We start from the raw sequence: 17,924 nt of genomic DNA on the forward strand, positions 1-17,924 counted from the left end.
GTTAGAGAGTTGATATGTTGTGGGGTTGTTAACCAATGTCATAAAACAACATGTGTACTACTGTTTCATGAGAAACTATTTGTTCTGTAAGACTTCACCTGAAGTACAATTAAAAAAAAAAGTGAAGAAGGGAGCGTGTTGATATGTCATGGGGTTGTTAACCAATGTCATAAAACAATGTGTACTACTGTTTAATGAGAAAGTATTTGTTCTGTAAACCTTCACCTGAAGTACAATAAAAATAAATTAATTAATTTAAAAAAAAAAAGAACTATCTTACGTGAAGGGAAGGACAACACACTACAGGGAAGTCAGGAAACTGTACTAAAGGAAAAGCTAAGAAGTTTCCTGAATACAACCAATTACTTCTAGGGACAGAGTAGCAGTGGTGGGGGTCTGGGGACCACGGTTTCAAGGGATATCTAGGTCAATTTGCATAACAAATGTTATTAAGAAAGTGTTCTGCATCCCCCTGTGGTGAGTGGCATCTGGGGTCTTAAAAGGTAGCGAGTGGCCACCTAAGATACATCAACTGGTCCCAACCCACCTGGAGCAAAGAAGAATGAAGAACACCAAAGACAAAAGTAAAAATTAGCCCAAGAGACAGGAAGGGCCATATAAACCCGAGACTTCAGCAGCAGGAGACCAGAAGAACTAGATGGTGTCCAGCTACCACCAGTGACAATCCTGGCAGGAAACACAACAGACAGTCCCTGATGGAGCAGGAGAAAATTAGGGGGCAGAACTCAAACTCTAGTAAAAAGACCAGACTTAATTGTCTGACTTAGACTGGAGGGTCTCCGGAAGACATGGCCCCCAGACTAACCGTTAGCCCAGAACAGAAACCATTTCCAAAGCCAACTCTTCAGACAAAGATTAGACGGGACTATAAAACATAAAATGAAACTCATGAAGACAGTGCTTCTTAGCTCAGGTAGCTACATGAGACTAAGTAGGCAGCTCCTGTCTGGAGACAAAATGAGAAGGCAAAAAGGGACAGGAGCTGGCTGAATGGATACGGGAAATCAGGGGTGGAAAGGAGGAGTGTGCTGTTACATTATAGGGACAGCAGCTAGGTCACATAGCAATGTGTGTGTAAATTTTTGTATGAAAACCTGACTTGAATTATATGTAAACTTCCACTTAAAGCACAATAAAAAATAAATAAATAAATAAATAAAAATCCATGAAAACCAAGAATTTGCTTTGTTTATAAACTAGAATGAAGCAAGGTCTTCGTCTTTCATCTTAGTATCGTTACAATGTCTAGCCCAGTTTTGTGTATGAATTAAGTTTTCAATAATTATCTGTATGAGTTTTATTTTCATATTGTGACAAGGATATAGACAAGGATACAGTTACTGCAATGAGAAATATATATCTTACAGAGAGCAAAGAAGATATAATAATGCACATTGGCATTCTTTTTTCTCCAAACAAATGTTGATCTTCTTTAAAGCTGTGGTACTTACTGTTCCTTCCGTGTAGAACACTCCGTTTCAAGAGTGGTCTCCTTTTGTTATTTGGGTATAAGCTTAAATGGTACCTCATAAGAGATGCCTTACTTGACCACCCAATCTAATACCGTTGGGCCCCCATCAGTTATCTTATATCTATCAAATTTTTGTTTGTTTGTTTTCCTATAGAAGTTATTACTATGTGAAAGCATCTTTTTTATTTACTTGCTTACTATCTGTCTCTTCTCTGTAGAAGGTAAGTTTCATGAAAGCAAGGTACTTTTCTGTCTTGTTTTTTGCTCTATTTCTAACATCTGGCACGAACTAGATGCTCCGTGAATAGTTGCTGAATTAATTAATGACTGAATTAATCAATATTAATCAAAACTTATATTTTTAAAGGATAATACAGAGAAAGCTGTAGTAAAATGAAGAAAATAATTAACTACGCGTGCACACACACACACATATTAAAAGTTTTTTGAACATTCTACTATTTACCTTTCCAAAAATGCTTAATCTTTTGGAGTCAATGTATGTCTGTTTCAGTAAAAATCTGCAATAAAAAAACAAATGTTATATCTTCTTGAGTCAAATGCACATTGAATTTCATTCTTGGCTTAAACAATGGAAGAAAATGACAAAAAATATTTTACTAAATGCATCACTATTGAAGTGGAAGAGCCATATATTCCAAAATATTGCTACTCAAAGTGGTGGTCCAGTAGCTTCAGTATTACCTGGGAGCTTGTTATAAATAAGAATCTTGGGCCCATTCCAGGCCTACTAAATCAGTATCTACATTTTAACAAGATGCTAGCTGATTACTATGCACTGTTTTAAAAAGCCAACTAGCTTTCTCAGATCACTCTTTCATGCCAGAATGGTAATCGTACCTGTGCTGAAGAATTGTAATTAACTGAAGAAATTTACGTTGTATTAATACACATTGTAGGTTACTGAAAACAAATAATATAGTGGTATACTTAAGGTCTCTCTTATTTTCACAAATCCAACTTGAATTCTACTTCCAGAACAAGACAATTATTTCATTATAGTACAAGGGTGATAAGTACTTGAAAAAATGCAACAGACTACATGATTAGCTTAGAATATTTTCCAATAACTAGTCATATTATGTACTATATACCTAGATTCTTCATTGAAAGAAGAGCAACAGAAAATGTACACCCACTTACTTCACAGCTGTTATTTGGTCCTTTACTTCCACTGAACCTATCCTTCGATGAATCTCCTGCAAGATTTTTAGACCCTGGAATCCACTTCCTCGGCCATCAAATCTTGCTATAATAACATTATCAGAGTCAAGAAGTACTGAATCCCAGTCAATGTGGAATTTATCTGTAACAAGCTGGCCTCCTGGTTCTTCATCCCTGAAAATTACAACATATTGGACCACAGGAAAACCAATTGATAATCTAGTAGATATTTTCTCTTTTACCCTTATTAGTTAACAAAAATAACTCAGTAAAATTTATGTTGGCTATTAAAATTTCTGCAGATTTTTGATAATAAGCCTGAAAGGGTAAATGTAGTTTTGTTCTGTCAAATTTTAAATAAAAAATTCCATGAATGAGATAAAAATTTAAAACACGATTTAAACCAGTGCTGGAAAGATGTGCTTATCTTAGTTTTGCAAAGGAGAAAAATGAAAGAAAATATGTGCACTTTCCATAGACATTTCTAAAGGATAATTTTCAAATTGACAGGTAGATCTACGTTTATTGGATTTCTTCCAGACAGTGTGTTTTAGAAATGTCTTGCCGGTGGTATACAGAGGCCAATGGGTATGATAGAGAGCAGAAGCACTTCTGGAGGCTTGTTAACTATTTAACAAAAAATGTACAACCTTAAAGGATATTGGACTCAAAAAGAAATTCTGCATTAACATTTACTAAATTGTTTTTGTGGAAGAAATCTCACTGAGGAGAATTTAAGCAAGCAGTGAACAAAATGTTTTCTTCACCAAAGCTGACAGCAAGAAAAGGAAGCAGAAACACATGTTTGAAAAATTTAAATCTAGAAGTACTGGACACACAAATTATAAGGCAGTACCACCACTGTTAAAAACTGTATGGTGCTTCTTCAAATAGCTAGAATTATGATCCAGCAATCCCACTCCTAGTTATATACCCTAGAGATCTAATAGCAGTGACACAAACAGACATATGCACACCTATGTTCATTGCAGCATTATTCACAATAGCGAAAAGATGGAAACAACCTAAGTGCCCATCAAAGGATGAATGGATAAACAAAATGTGGTATGTACATACGATGGAATACTACACAGCTATAAATAATAACAAGTTCTCAAAATATAATGTGGATGAATCTGAAGGACGTTATGCGGAGTTAAATAAGGCAATCAAAAAGGACAACTATTGTATGATCTCACTTTCATAAAAAGACAAGAATAGGTATACGTTATAAAACAACATTCATTGGCGGTTTCCAGAAATGGGATGGTGAGGGAGGAGGAATTACTCTCTAGATAGTAGACGCTTGTAATTTTGGTGATGGGAAAGGTAATACCGACTGTGGGTGAAGTGTGCACAACTTGACCAAGGTAAATGATGACACCAAGAAGTACACAAGAATAAGGGACATTTTTGGTAAATGCTGTAGCATATACAATTTTGCAACAACAGCAATAACAACCAAAAAACATGGGTGTGGTTACACAGGTAGATATGTATGCATATATGTTTATAGGAAGGTGTGAGTGTGTATATATGGGTGCATGTATAAGCGTATCTCTAGGCATAGGTATACACGTGGATGTGTGTGCTGCCTATATATTCATATATATAATAAAGCACATAGGGGGCACAGTTACTGATACTCCTTAGACATAACTAAACACCTCATGGGATTGGTTTACTAGATTTGAAGTCTTAGGACCATAGTCTTGTGAGACATCTTGGTAAAATGGCATAACATAGTTCATAAACTTTATGTTCTACACCCTAGTTTGGTGAGTAGTGTCTGGGGTCTTAAAAGCTTGCAAGTGACCATATAACTATTGGTCTTTACTCGTCTGGAGCAAAAGAGAAATAAGCAAACTAAAGACTTAAGAAGAAACTAGTCAACATGAACCACGGCCTCATGTATCCTGAGACCAGAAGATCTAGATGGTACCTGGCTACCGCTACCGACCGTTCTGACTAGGGACACACACAAAAGATGGTCCCAGATAGACTGGTAAAAAAATGTAGCACAAAACTCAAATTCATAAAAAAGCCCAGACTTACTGTACCCATGGAGACTAGAGGAACCTCAGAGACTATCACCCTGAGATATCCTTTAAATTTTGTACTGAAACCACACCCAGAGGTCACCTTTCAGCTAAATAACAGATTGGCTCACAAAATAAACAATATCTCCCATAAGTATGCTCCTTTAAAAAATCATCTAGATGAGACCAAACTGTCAACATTTACCCTAAAGCAAAGATGAGAAGGTAAAGTGGTGGGGAGAACAGGGAATCTAGATTAATGGAAAGGGAATAACCAGAACAGAAATAATGAGAATGTTGACATATTGAGAAAAATGCAACCAATATCACTGAACAATATATATAGAAATTGTTAAATGGGAACATAATTTGCTGTGTAAACTTTTACCAAAAACACAATAAAATATTGTAATAAACAAATAAAAAAAAGCAAAACCAATAATTCCTCTAATTTGATGACAATATTTTATATATACATGTTTTCCTAGGTAGATAGGAGAATCAGCATAGCCTAGTGTAAAGAGCATAGGCTCTGGAACTGCAGTATACAGACTGGAATCCTGTCTTTGCCACCTACAAGCTGGTGAATTTGGGCAAGTTACTTAATCTCTTTTTGCCTCACTTTCCTCATCTATAAAATGGGGATAAAAGAGTTGTAAGAACATAGTTAATGCAGCTAATGTCACTGAATTACACATATAAAAATGTTTAAATGGCAAATATTTTGTTATATATATATTTTTACCACAATAAAAAAAGTTGTGAGGATTAAAAAAGTAATACATGTAAAGTGCTTAAAAATCAATGGGTCAGAATCAACTCAACAGCAACGGGTTTGGTTTGGCTTATGTAAATCATTATTAAATTATAAAACAATAAACATTGTTATTACTATTTTGTTTGAGCCAATTTTGCTTATATTGAATGTACTTCCTTAAATTCAAAATGGAGAACTATATGAAGGTTTTAGCTAGTTGTACAGAAATTAGAACAGACAACGTCTATGAATAAAGATATTGTGCAATGCTGCATGAGCTATTATGTCAGAGGGACTACCCTTTTCTAGATGGGCTAACTATATCTGAAGACTCACATGAATGTAAAAAATACAATCAACATCCACCTGGGGTGATTAGCTGAGTGTTAGTTTTTAATGCAAAGTTAACCCACTCGAAGCACTTGTAGCAGCTCTAAGGTAAAGTTCTAAAATGCTTTGTAAATTTGGAGGACATAATTTTCCAATTTACATATGACCCACTGAATTGTTCACAGCTATTTCAGGAGTTCACAGCTAAGTTTATTTTAGGAAAAAAATGTAAATAAGTCACAGACATTTTATGACAGACAAATTATTTTAGAATACAGTTTAAAATAAGACACATATTTCAAACGTGATTAGTAAACAGTTGCACTTTTTTTTAAACAATAAACTTCAATTCTTTCTTCACACTTACAACAGTCACAGAAAAATAAAATTTGACTACTTTGCTCTTTTCCTAAGTTGACATTTTTAACTTTAGACTTTTTTAATGTTGGAGCACAAAATAACATTAATACATTATCAGCCAATTCTTTTGAACAAATCACTCTTCCTAACTGGGTATGAGAGTCTTTCTTTGCTGCTGCATGGTTTCAAGATGAGTTATAAAACTCATCGCAATTTTAAAGAACAAGCCAGACATTCAGAGGAGTACGGTTGAGAGTTATTGTTCATAAAGTGTTGAGCAAGAAATACTAGAGAAGTTTTGCAAATAAAGCCAAACAAATGTTACTTATTCAGGAGATAGAACTAGCAAGATATTTGGTGATAAACATGATCACAGGGAAATGTACTACTGTCCAAATCACAGACTGTACAATAAATAGGTACCACTACCTGTGCGCATACTGGCCATGCAGAATGGGGAGCTGCAATTGATTTTATTTCATTTTGTTTTTCTCTAGTGTCCTTCTTATCTTTCATGTTGCACTATTTTATTTTTCATATCTCATATTTTTCTGGGGACCCATATGAAGGAGGGTCTTTCAAGACAGACAGGGGGACATAGAATTTTGTTGAAAGTTGTGGTGAAAAGAACAATTTCATCTGTTCTAAGGAGTGGAAAGGTGACAGCAATGTGAAGGTTGCCGATTTCTACCACAGGTAGCAGAATCAAAGTAAGACTGTAAACTTTTCTTTGAGGTTAAGGTCTTAGAGGGCAGAATCCTCGTCTATTTGAATACCTTCAACACTTAATGTGTCTGTATGGATGATGAGTTCAGGTGTGCATAGAATAAAATATAAAAAGCAAGACAAATAAAACAATATCCGACAGGTGTTCAAAATGACAGCAAGCCGCTTCCTTGTGATAACAAAACATCATCTACACCAAACGTGAATTAAAGTGAAGAAGTTTGTTCTGATTACATGTTTGGTCAGATCCACCAAGTGTCATTTACTGTAATAAAAAGAGGGTTGAATTTATATTCTTTTTGCAACTGACTAAATTCACTCAGCATAGTGCCTTCCAGATTTCTCCATGTTGTAAGATGTTTCACGGATTTGTTATTCTTTATCATTGCCTAGTATTCCATTTTGTGAATATACTATAATTTGTTTATCCATTCTTCTGTTGATGGGCACCTAGATTGTTTCCGTGTTTTTGCTATAATGTACAGTACTACAATGAACATGGGTGTGAATATATCTATTCATGTGATGGCTCTTATTTCTCAAGGATATATTCCAAGAAGTGGGATTGCTGGATCATATGGCACTTCTATTTCTAGCTTTTTAAGGAAGTGACAAATCAATTTCCAAAGTTCTTGTACCATTTTGTATTCCCACCAGCAGTGTATGTGCTTCAGTCTCTCCACAACCTCTCCAACATTTATTATTTTGTGTTTTTTGGATTAATGCTACCCTTGTTGGGGTGAGATGCTATCTCACTGTAGTTTTGATTTGCATTTCTCTAATGGTTAATGATCGTGAGCATTTCCTCATGTGTCTGTTAGCCACCTTAATGTCTTCTTTGGTGAAGTGCCTGTTCATATCCTTTGCCCATTTTTTTAATTGTGTTGTCTTTTTGTTGTGGAGGTTTTGCAGTATCTTGTAGACTTTAGAAATTAGACCCTGATAGGATTTATCATAGTCAAAAATGTTTTCCTAGTCTGTAGGTTGTCTTTTTATTCCTTTGGTGAAGTCTTTTGATGAGCATAAGTGTTTGATTTTTAGGAGCTCCCAGTTATCTAGTTTCTCTTCTGGTGCTTGTGTGTTGCTACTTATGGTTTGTATTCTGTTTATGCCATGTGTTAGGGCTCCTAGCGTTGTCCCTATTTTTTCTTCCATGATCTTTATGGTTTTAGATTTTTGATACATTTTGAGTTAGTTTTTGTGCATGGTGTGAGGTATAGGTCTTGTTTCAGTTTTTTGCAGAGGGATAGCCAGTTAAGCCAGCACCACTGGTTAAAGAGACTGTCTTTTCCCCAGTTAATGGACTTTGGGTCTTTGTCAAATACAGCTGCTCATAGGTGGATGAATTTACATCCGTATTCTCAATTCTGTTCCATTGGTCTATGTATCTGTTGCTGTACCAGTACCAGGCTGTTTTGACTACCATGGTGGTATAATAATTTTTAAAATCAGGTAGTGTGAGATCTCCCACTTTGTTCTTCTTCAGTAATGCTTTACTTATCCAGGGCTGCTTCCCTTTCCATATGAAGTTGATGAAGTTGATGATTTGTTTCTCCATCTCGTTAAAAAATGCCGTTGGAATTTGGATTGGGATTACATTGTATCTGTAGATCGCTTTGGGTAGAATAGACATTTTCAATATGTTGTCTTCCTATCCATGAGCAAGGTATGTTTTTCCACTTATGCAGGTGTCTTTTGGTTTCTTGCAGTAGTGTCTTGTAGTTTTAATTGTATAGGTCTTTTATGTTGTTGGTTAGATTTATTCCTAAGTATTTTATCTTCTTGGGAGCTCTTATAAATGTTCTTGATTTGGTGATTTTCTCTTTGAAGTTCTCTTTGTTGGTGTAGATGAATCAAACTGATTTTTGTATGTTTATCTTGTTTCCTGATACTTTGCTGAAATCTTCTATTCCAGAGGTTTTCTTGTGGATTCTTTGGAGTTTTCTGTGTGTAAGATCGTATCATCTGCAAATAGAGATACTTTTACTTCTTCCTTACCAATTTTGATGAACTTTATTTCTTTTTCTAGCCTAATTGGTCTGGCTAGGACCTCCAGGACAATGCTGAATAAGAGTAGTGATAAAGGGCATCCTTGTCTGGTTCCCATTCTCAAGGGGAATGCTTTCAGACCCTCTCCATTTAGAATGATGTTGGCTGTTGGCTTTGTATAAATGCCCTTTTTTATGCTGAGGAATTTCCCTTCTACTATTTTGCTGAGAGTTTTTTTTTTAAATCATGAATGGGTGTTGGACTTTGTCAAATGCCTTTTCTGCATCAGTTGATAAGATCATCTAGTTCTTGTCTTTTGCTTTATTTACATGATGGATTACATTAATTGTTTTTCTATTGTTGAACCATCCCTGCATACCTGGTATGAATCCCACTTGATCATGGTGAATTATTTTTTTGATATGTTGTTGAATTCTGTTGGCTAGAATTTTGTTGAAGATTTTTGCATCTATGTTCATAGGGATATTGGTCTGTAATTTTCTTTTTTTGTGGTATCTCTACCTGGTTTTGGTATCAGGGTTATGCTGGCTTCATAGAATGAGGTTTGGGAGTATACCATCCTTTTCTATGCTCTGAAATACCTTTGGTAGTGGTGGTGTTAACTCTTCTCTGAAAGTTTGGTAGATTTCTGCAGTGAAACCATCTAGGCCAAGGCTTTTTTTTGGTTGGGAATTTTTTAATTACCTTTTCAATACCTTCTTTTGCTATAGGTTTATTTAGTTGTTTTACCTCTGTGTTAGTTTAGGTAGGTGTGAGTTTATAGAAATTTGTCCATTTCCTCCAGGTTTTCAAATTTTTTAGAGTACAATTTTTCATAGTATTCTGTTATGATTCTTTTAATTTCAGTTGGGTCTGTTGTGATGTTGCCCATCTCATTTCTTACTTGGGTTATTTGCTTCCTCTCCTGTTTTTCTTTTGTCAGTTTGGTCAATGGTTTATCACTTTCACTGTTCTTTTCAAAGAACCAGCTTTTGGTCTTATTAACTCTTTCAATTGTTCTTCTATTCTCTATTTCATTTAATTCTGCTTTAATTCTTATTATTTCCTTTCTTCTGGCGCCAGAGGGCTTCTTTTGCTGCTCTTTCTTATTTTTTGAGTTGTAGGGTTAATGTTTTGATTTTAGCCCTTTCTTCTTTTTCGACGTGTGCATTTATTCTTATAAATTGATCTCTGAGTACTGCTTCTGCTGTCTCCCAAAGGTTCTGGTAAGATGTGTTTTCATTTTCATTTGATTCTGTGAATTTCTTTATTCCATCCTTAATTTCTTCTATAACTGAATAGTTTTTGAGCAAGGGGTTGCTCAGTGTCCATGTGTTTGATTTTTTTTCCCTTGCTTTTTCTGTTATTGATTTCTACTTTTATGGTTTTATGATAAGAAAAGATGCTTTGTAATATTTCAGTGCTTTAGATTCTGTTAAGGTTTGTTTTATGGCCCAATTGTGGTCTATTCTGGATAATGTTCCAAGTGCGTTGGAAAATAAAGTATACTTGGCTGCTGTTGGGTGGAGTGTTCTGTATTTGTCTATGAATCAAGTTGGTTGATTCTGGCATTTACATCTTCTGTGTCTTTATTGAGCTTCTTTCTGGATGTTCTGTCCTTCAACCGTGCTGAAGTCTCCTACTATTATTGGGGAGCTCTCTATCTCTCTTTACAATGCTGTTAGAGTTCGTTTTATGTATTTTAGAGCCCTGTTGTTAGGTGCGTTAATATTTATCATGGTTATGTCCTCCTGGTGTATTGACCATTTAAATATTATATAGTGTCCTTCCTTATACTTTGTGGTGTATTTTACTTTACAGCCTATTTTGTCAGAGATTAATATTGCCACTCCTGCTCTTTTTGACTGTTTCCTTGCTGTATTTTTTCCCATCCTTTGATTTTTAGTTTGTTTGTGTCTTTAAGTCTAAGGTGTGTCTCTTGTAGGCAGCATATAGACATTAATCCATTCTGCCACTTTCTGTCTCTTTATTGGTGCATTTAGTCCATTTACATTCAGTGTAATTATTCATAGGAATGAGTTTAATGCTGTCATTTTGATGTCTTTTTTGTGTATTGTTGAGTTTCTTTGTTTCACTTAATTTTCTATGCTGAGTCATTTTTCTTTATGTATTTTCTTTTCATCTTTTTCATTGTTGTTGATTTTGTATTTGCTGAGTCTTTATGTTTTTCCTGTATTGTAGTTTGATGTGTAAGATTGTTAGTTTCCTTTGTGGGTACCTTAATATTTACCCCTATTTTTCAAAGTTTAAACACTCTTTTATTTTGCCTTGACTTCCTCTCCATATGAAAGATCTATGACTACATTATTTAGACCCTTTTTTTTTAAAAAAAAAAATTGTCATCTTTTACATATTGACACCTCTATTTCCTATTTTCAGTGTTTTAGCTTTGATTTTTTTTTGTGACTTCCCTATCTGGGTTGATGTCCGGTTGCTCTGGCCTGTGTTCTAGTCTTGGGTTGTTATCTTATGTTATTGATTTTCTAACTGGAGAATTCCCTTCAGTATTTCTTGTAATTTTGGTTTGGTTTTTGCAAATTTCCTAAACTTCTGTTTATCTGGAAATGCCCTAATTTTGCTATCATATTGAGAGACAGATTTGCTGGACATATAATTCTTGGCTGGCAATTTTTATCCTTCAAGGTTTTATATATGTTGTCCCACTGCCTTCTTGCCTGCATGGTTTCTGCTAAGTAGTCTGAGCTTAGTCTTATTGACTCTCTTTTGTAGATGACTTTTTGTTACTCCCTAGCCACTCTTAAAATTCTCTGCATTTAATTTTGGCAAGTTTGATTATAACATGTCTTGGTGACTTTCTTTTGGGATTACCTTATGTGGAGTTCGATAAGCATCTTCGATAGATATCTTTTCATCTTTCAGGATATCAGGAAAGTTTTCTGTCAACAAATTTTCAACAATTATCTCTGTATTTTTGGTTATTCCCCATTCTGGTACTCCAGTCACTCGTAGGTTATTTCTCTTGATAGAATCCCACATAATTCTTAGGGTTTCTTCATTTTTTAAAATTTTTTATATGATTTTTCCTCAAATTAAGTTGGCTTCAAGTGGTTTATCTTCAGTCTTACTTATTCTGACTTCCATTGCCTCAGTTCTGCTCCTATGACTTTCTACTGAGTTGTCTAATTCTGAAATTTTATTGTTAATCCTCTGGATTTCTGTTTGCTGTCTCTCTGTGGATTCTTGCAGCCTGGTAAATTTGTCATTATGCTCTTCTCTAATCTTCTTACGTGCCTCTATTGCTTTGTGTGTTTCTTTGCTTGTTCTGTGGTTTTCCTGATCTCCTTCCTGATAATCTTGAAGAATTCTGTATATTAATTTTTTGTATTCTGCCTCTGGTAATTGCAAGAAGTTCTCTTCCTCTGGAAAATTTATTGATTCTTTGTTTTGAGAGCTTGCTGAAGCCAGCACGGTCTGCCTTTTATGTGATTTGATATTGACTGTTGTCTCCATGCCATCAATAAGTTATTATGTTTGTTTACTTTATGTTTGCTTACTGTGTCCTAGCTTCTTCTTTTGTTTTGTTTTGCTATGCCCAAATAGGCTGTTCATGTGAGCTAGTTTGATTATTGGCACCTTTGAAGCTCTGACATCCTGTCACCACGTGGTTAGGTCTGTTACTAGGTATGTGAGCCCAGGAATCTGTTTATTTTTCTTGTATGGATTCAGATCAGGTGTCAAGGTAGTCAGTCACCAAGTGTGTGATGCACACTCTCACCTACAGCCCTAGACAAGGGTGATTAGTGTAGGCACAGGTATCTGGCTGCAGTAGGGTGTCATGCACTGAGCAAGGCAGGGGGCTGACAGCTGCCCCTGAGTGTCTGGGAGTAAAACATGTCCCTGTTCCTTATAGCATGTAGGTGGATGGGTTTTGTAGCTGGACTATGGGCACCCAATGCTGTTGGCTGTAAGGACTGGGAGTCACCACTTATTTTTGGACCCCGTCACATGTGGCTAGGTGGTGTGGAAGGAGCCACAAGTCCTCAGGCCCCTGATGTGGGTAGGTGAGGACCCTGCTTAATCGGCAGAGCACTGTCAAATGTCATGAACCTGCCACTCCACCATATAGCTGATACAGTTGAAGTTAGGCTTCAGGCATATACCCTGTTGTACTGTGGTAATAAGGGCCTATGCTCTTGAAATGGGCCCACACAAGTCTATGCAGGGGTGAAAGGCATTCACAAGCTGTAGACCCCTTATGCCTGTGCCTAGGCAAAGGAGCTGTGCCTACCCTGAGTTCCAGGCTTAGGGGAGCTGGCAGATTATTTTTTCCTATTGGTTAATTTGTTCCTTCTCCACATCTGGGAGAATGACTCAGGTTGTATGATGTGCCCTACTTCTAGCACAGAGGACTCGGCAATCTCTGAAGCTGGCCTGGCACCTGGTGCAGAGATGGGAGGGGGGTGGGTAAATAGGAAAGAAGTTTTTCCCAAAGGGGGTGTTTTTTTGATCCACAAAGTAGGTCAGATGCATGTACTTATCTTTTGCCTACTAAGAGCCACTTTTCACTGGCTCTCGAGGCGTGAGTAGACTCTGCCGCTGGGTCTCTCCCAATGTGGAAAACGCCTCCCGAGTGCCACTGCTTGCCTCACCACGCACACGAGCCTATCTGGCCTGAAGAATGCCGGCTCCTGCCAGGTCAGCTCTGGCAACTCCTGGCTGCTTTCAAACCATCTCTCCCTCCCCCTGCCACTCAGTCCTATTCCTCAACTTTGCCTTTGATGTTCAGGGCTCCTACATTGTCACATAATCAATTCATTTGTGTTTTTTTTTGGGTCTTTGTTGTAAGAGGGACCACAGGAAGCGTCTGACTACTCCACAATCTTGGCCCCACCCCTTCCTCCAATCTTGACGCCCTGTTCTTCTTTATATAATCTAGCTTCTCGCATTATCTGCTCAGCATACAGATTGAATAAGTATGGTGAAAGGATACAACCCTGACACACGTCTTTCCTGACTTTAAACCTTGCAGTATCCCTTTGTTCTGTTCCAACAACTGCTTTTTGGTCTATGTACAGGTTCTGCATGAGCACCAATAAGTGTTCTGGAATTCCTATTCTTCGCAATGTTATCCATAATTTGTTATGTTCCACACAGTTGAATGCCTTTGCATAGTTAATAAAACACAGGTAAACATCTTTCTGGTATTCTCTGCCTTCAACCAAGATCTATCACAAGTCCACAAGAGCCAAAATATGACCTTGAGTAGATCCTACCTGAATTTAGAGACCACGTCAGGAATAGATTTGACACATTGAACACTAATGACCGAAGATCAGATGAGATGTGGAATGACATCTAGGACATCATACACAAAGAAAGCAGAAGGTCATTTAAAAGACAGGAAAGAAAGCAAAGACCAAATTGGATATCAGAAGAAACTCTCAAAGTTGCTCTAGAACATAGAATAGCTAAAGCAAAAGGAATAAATGTTCATGTAAAAGAGTTAAACAGAAGATTTCACACGGCAGCTGGAGAAGACAAAATAAGTATTATAATGACATGTGCAAAGATCTGGAGTTTGAAAACCAAAAACGAAGAACACGTTTGGCATTTCTCAGGCTGAAAGAACTGAAGAAAAAATTCAAGCCTCGAGTTGCAGTATAGAACTTCTGAAAATTAACCAAGGAAATCCTTATAGATCACAACAGAACACTGTTTGATTTACTTGCTTTGGACATGCCATTGGCAGGGATCAACTGCTGGAGAACATCATCTTTGGTGAAGGACTTGAAAGTGCCAGCAATTGTTAGGATGATGCAGGACTGAGCAATGTTTTGTTCTGTTGTACATAAGGTCACAATGAGTCAGAATTGACTCAATGGTATCTATTTATCTATCCATCTATCTATCTTTCATCTATCTTTATCTATCTATCTATCTATCTATCTATCTATCTATCTATGTATCTATCCATCTATGTAGTAGAGTTATGGCAAGGATTAAATGAGGTAATATAGGTACATTGCTTAGCCAAGTATCTGGTTCATGGTAGATGTTTAATATTATTAATTCAGCTCTAGTTAATGGTTGGGGACTTGCCCTTTCGACTTCCAATCCTCTCATACAAAGTGAACTTCCAGTTCTGGCCATTCCTAGGCAACTCTGCATTGACAATTCCTGTGCCCTTGTACAATAACTGGGTTTCCTGTGGAATGGAGATTTTGATAGTAAAAATGCTCTTGACTTCTACTCTATGTATTTACATGAATACACATAGTTCTTAAATTTTTTTCATGTATGAACACTTACAGATAGATTATATATCATGTATCCAAATCTTTCTTGACTTGCATTAAAGTTACCTAGCAATAACTTTATTTCTCTGTTAAATAAAAAGAGACATTTTTAATTTGTCTTTTGCACATGCATATGGTGCTCAACAGGTATCTAGTGAATGAATGCCCATCAATTTTTCTGGTCAATTAATAATGCTCTCAAGATATCTTACAAGCATTTTGGGAATAGGGTTGGTGCCTTCCATTTCTTTGAAATTGCTAAAATCCAGAGGTGTTTCTAAACTCAGGTATAGCTAAATTTTAAAGGAAAAATCATTTAGCATTTCCACTTTTCATTTTTATATGAGTCAATTCAGTAAATTTCAGGGCCATTAATGTTTCTGGCTTTGACTTCGGAAAAGCCTGAAAAATGCATATCATAAACAGGGGCAACTTTTTATTTATTTATTTATTTATTTATATTGTAGTTTAAATGAAGTTTACATTTCAAGTTAGTCTCGCATACAAAAATTTATACATACATTGTTACCTGACCCTAATAGCTCTCACCATACTGTGACAGCACACTCCTCCTTTCCATCCCTGATTCCCCATGTCCATTCAGCCAGCTCCTAACCCTCTCTGCCTTCCCATCTCACCTCCGGACATAAGCTGCCCATTTAGTCTCTTGTATCTACTTGAGCTAAGAGACACACTCCTCACGAGTATCACTTTATGTCCCACAGTCCAGTCCAATCCCTGTCTGAAGAGTTGGCCTAGGAAATTGTTTTAGATCTGGGCTGATAGAGAATCCAGAGGCCATGCTTTCCAGGGTTCATCTAGTCTCAGTCAGACCATTAAGTTTGATCGTCTTACTAGAATTTGGGTTCTGCATCCCACATTTCTCCTGCTCCATCAGGGACCCTCTGTTGTGTTCCCTGTCAGGGGGGTCATTGGTGGTAGCGGGGCACCTTCTAGTTCTTCTGGTCTCAGGCTGATGAAGTCTCTGGTTTACGTGGCCCTTTCTGTCTCTTGGGCTAATACTTTCCTTGTGTCTTTGGTGTTCTTCATCTCCTTTACTCCAGGTGGTTGGGACCAACTGATGCATCTTAGATGGCCGCTTGCAAGCCTTTAAGACCCCAGACGCCACTCACCAAAGTAGGATACAGAACATTTTCTTAATAAGTTTTGTTATGCCAATTGACCTAGATGTCTCCTGAAACCATGGTCTCCAGACCCCTACCGCTACTCTGTCTCTCAAAGTGTTTGATTGTATTCAGGAAACTTCTTAGCTTTGGTTTAGTCCAGTTGTGCTGACTTCAACAGGGACAACTTTTGATTCATCAAAGCTAAGTTTTGAAAGCTTAAGTTTACTGAGTTTTTTATTTATTTATTTTGGGGGGCAGTCCAGTTTTTCTTATTTGTGTTAGTGTAAATGAAGGTAAATTTAGCTGCATGCAAATTTCTACTTTTCACGTGTGTTTTGTTTTTGTATAGTAATGTATTCAAATTCTTTCTACACATTGTTACATGTATTTGTGCATGTGAGTATAATTTTGTGTGTATATTTATGTCTGAGGAGCCCTGGTGGCACAGTGGTTAAGGGTTTGGCCGCTAACTGAAAGGTCAGTGGTTCAGACCCACCATCAACTAAATGGGAGAAAGATGTGGCAGTCTGCTTCCTTAAAGATTCACAGCCTTAAAATCCCTGTGGGGGCAGTTTTACTCTGTCCTGTAGGGTCACTATGAGTAAGAATCAAGCAGATGGCAATGGGTTTTTTTGTTGTTGTTGTTGTAGGCCTGAGCTCTTTCTCCCACAGTTGTGTATTTCTTTGGCAACACAAAAAGAGTCATACCCTGATATACTTTTCTATAGTTTTATAGTTATAGAGTTTCTATAGAACTTGTGTCATAGAAACTAGGTCATTTTTCTTTTTTAGATATTATTTTTAAAATAATTTTTCTTTACATTCAAACCACTGCTCAGACAATAAATTTAATGTCTTTTCTAGGTCAGAAATTTGGACCTATGAGGTTGAACATTTTGCATTAATAAATCTGATATCCTTCCTCTGCTTCTCCTCCTCTCCCTTCTTATATTTTTAATAGAATAGCATTTCTCATGCCATGACCAATATCTTTCTACTAAAGGCACTCTTCTCTGTCTTGAAGGGAATTTGATCCTATTTTCCTCTTTGGTTTCTATTGAATAAGCCAAAGATTGTATCTTTGGCTTGATGTAAAGACTGTATAATGACTATCATGAGGCCAGTGAAGAAAAAGAAAATCCAGTTATTGAAATCAAACTATTTATATATATAATTGAAAAGCTTATCAGTGTACAGGTTGAAACAATGAACAGCACGGATATTAATGAGCCAGCTATAAAACTCAAAAATGGATTGTTAGTATTAGCCACACAAAATTAACCTCGGGATAAACATCTTAGACAGCAGATGAAAATATCAGAACAGAACCAATAGAAAAGGGCCTCAGGGATATCTGACAGACAGAAATTGTGCAATCAAATGGGAGAATGCTCCAATCTTCTAATCATCTCTGCTGTCAAAGTCTTATTACATTAATTCTCATCCTTTGCCCAATTTCCATTTGGGATAATTTCTAACAGAATGCGTAAGGAAGTAGAAAGAGAAGAGGCTTTGGTGATCTTTACTTTCAGTTTCAGAGAATAACTAGATCACGATAGAACTAGAATTCCATTAGATCCATTTCCTTGCCTTTAGAGAGGGTCATACTTAAATCACTCAGAGCAAAAAAAAAAAAAAATT

General features: G+C 36.6%; 1 protein-coding gene across 8 annotated transcripts in view; it reads right to left on the reverse strand.

Annotated features, from left to right (window-relative positions):
* DPP10 (dipeptidyl peptidase like 10) overlaps positions 1–17,924 on the reverse strand; it is a 1,865,365-nt gene that overhangs the window by 31,247 nt on the left and 1,816,194 nt on the right. For all 8 annotated transcript variants that reach the window (XM_004375073.2, XM_023730177.1, XM_023730175.1 and 5 more), the window contains 2 exons: positions 2,657–2,851; positions 1,959–2,013 (listed from right to left, as the gene is read on the reverse strand). In XM_004375073.2, the coding sequence (XP_004375130.1) occupies positions 1,959–2,013; positions 2,657–2,851 (250 nt within the window). The remainder of the gene's footprint in view (positions 1–1,958; positions 2,014–2,656; positions 2,852–17,924) is intronic.

This window comes from Trichechus manatus, unplaced genomic scaffold (assembly GCF_000243295.1).
Source record: "Trichechus manatus latirostris isolate Lorelei unplaced genomic scaffold, TriManLat1.0 scaffold00033, whole genome shotgun sequence".
Taxonomy (NCBI): domain Eukaryota; kingdom Metazoa; phylum Chordata; class Mammalia; order Sirenia; family Trichechidae; genus Trichechus; species Trichechus manatus.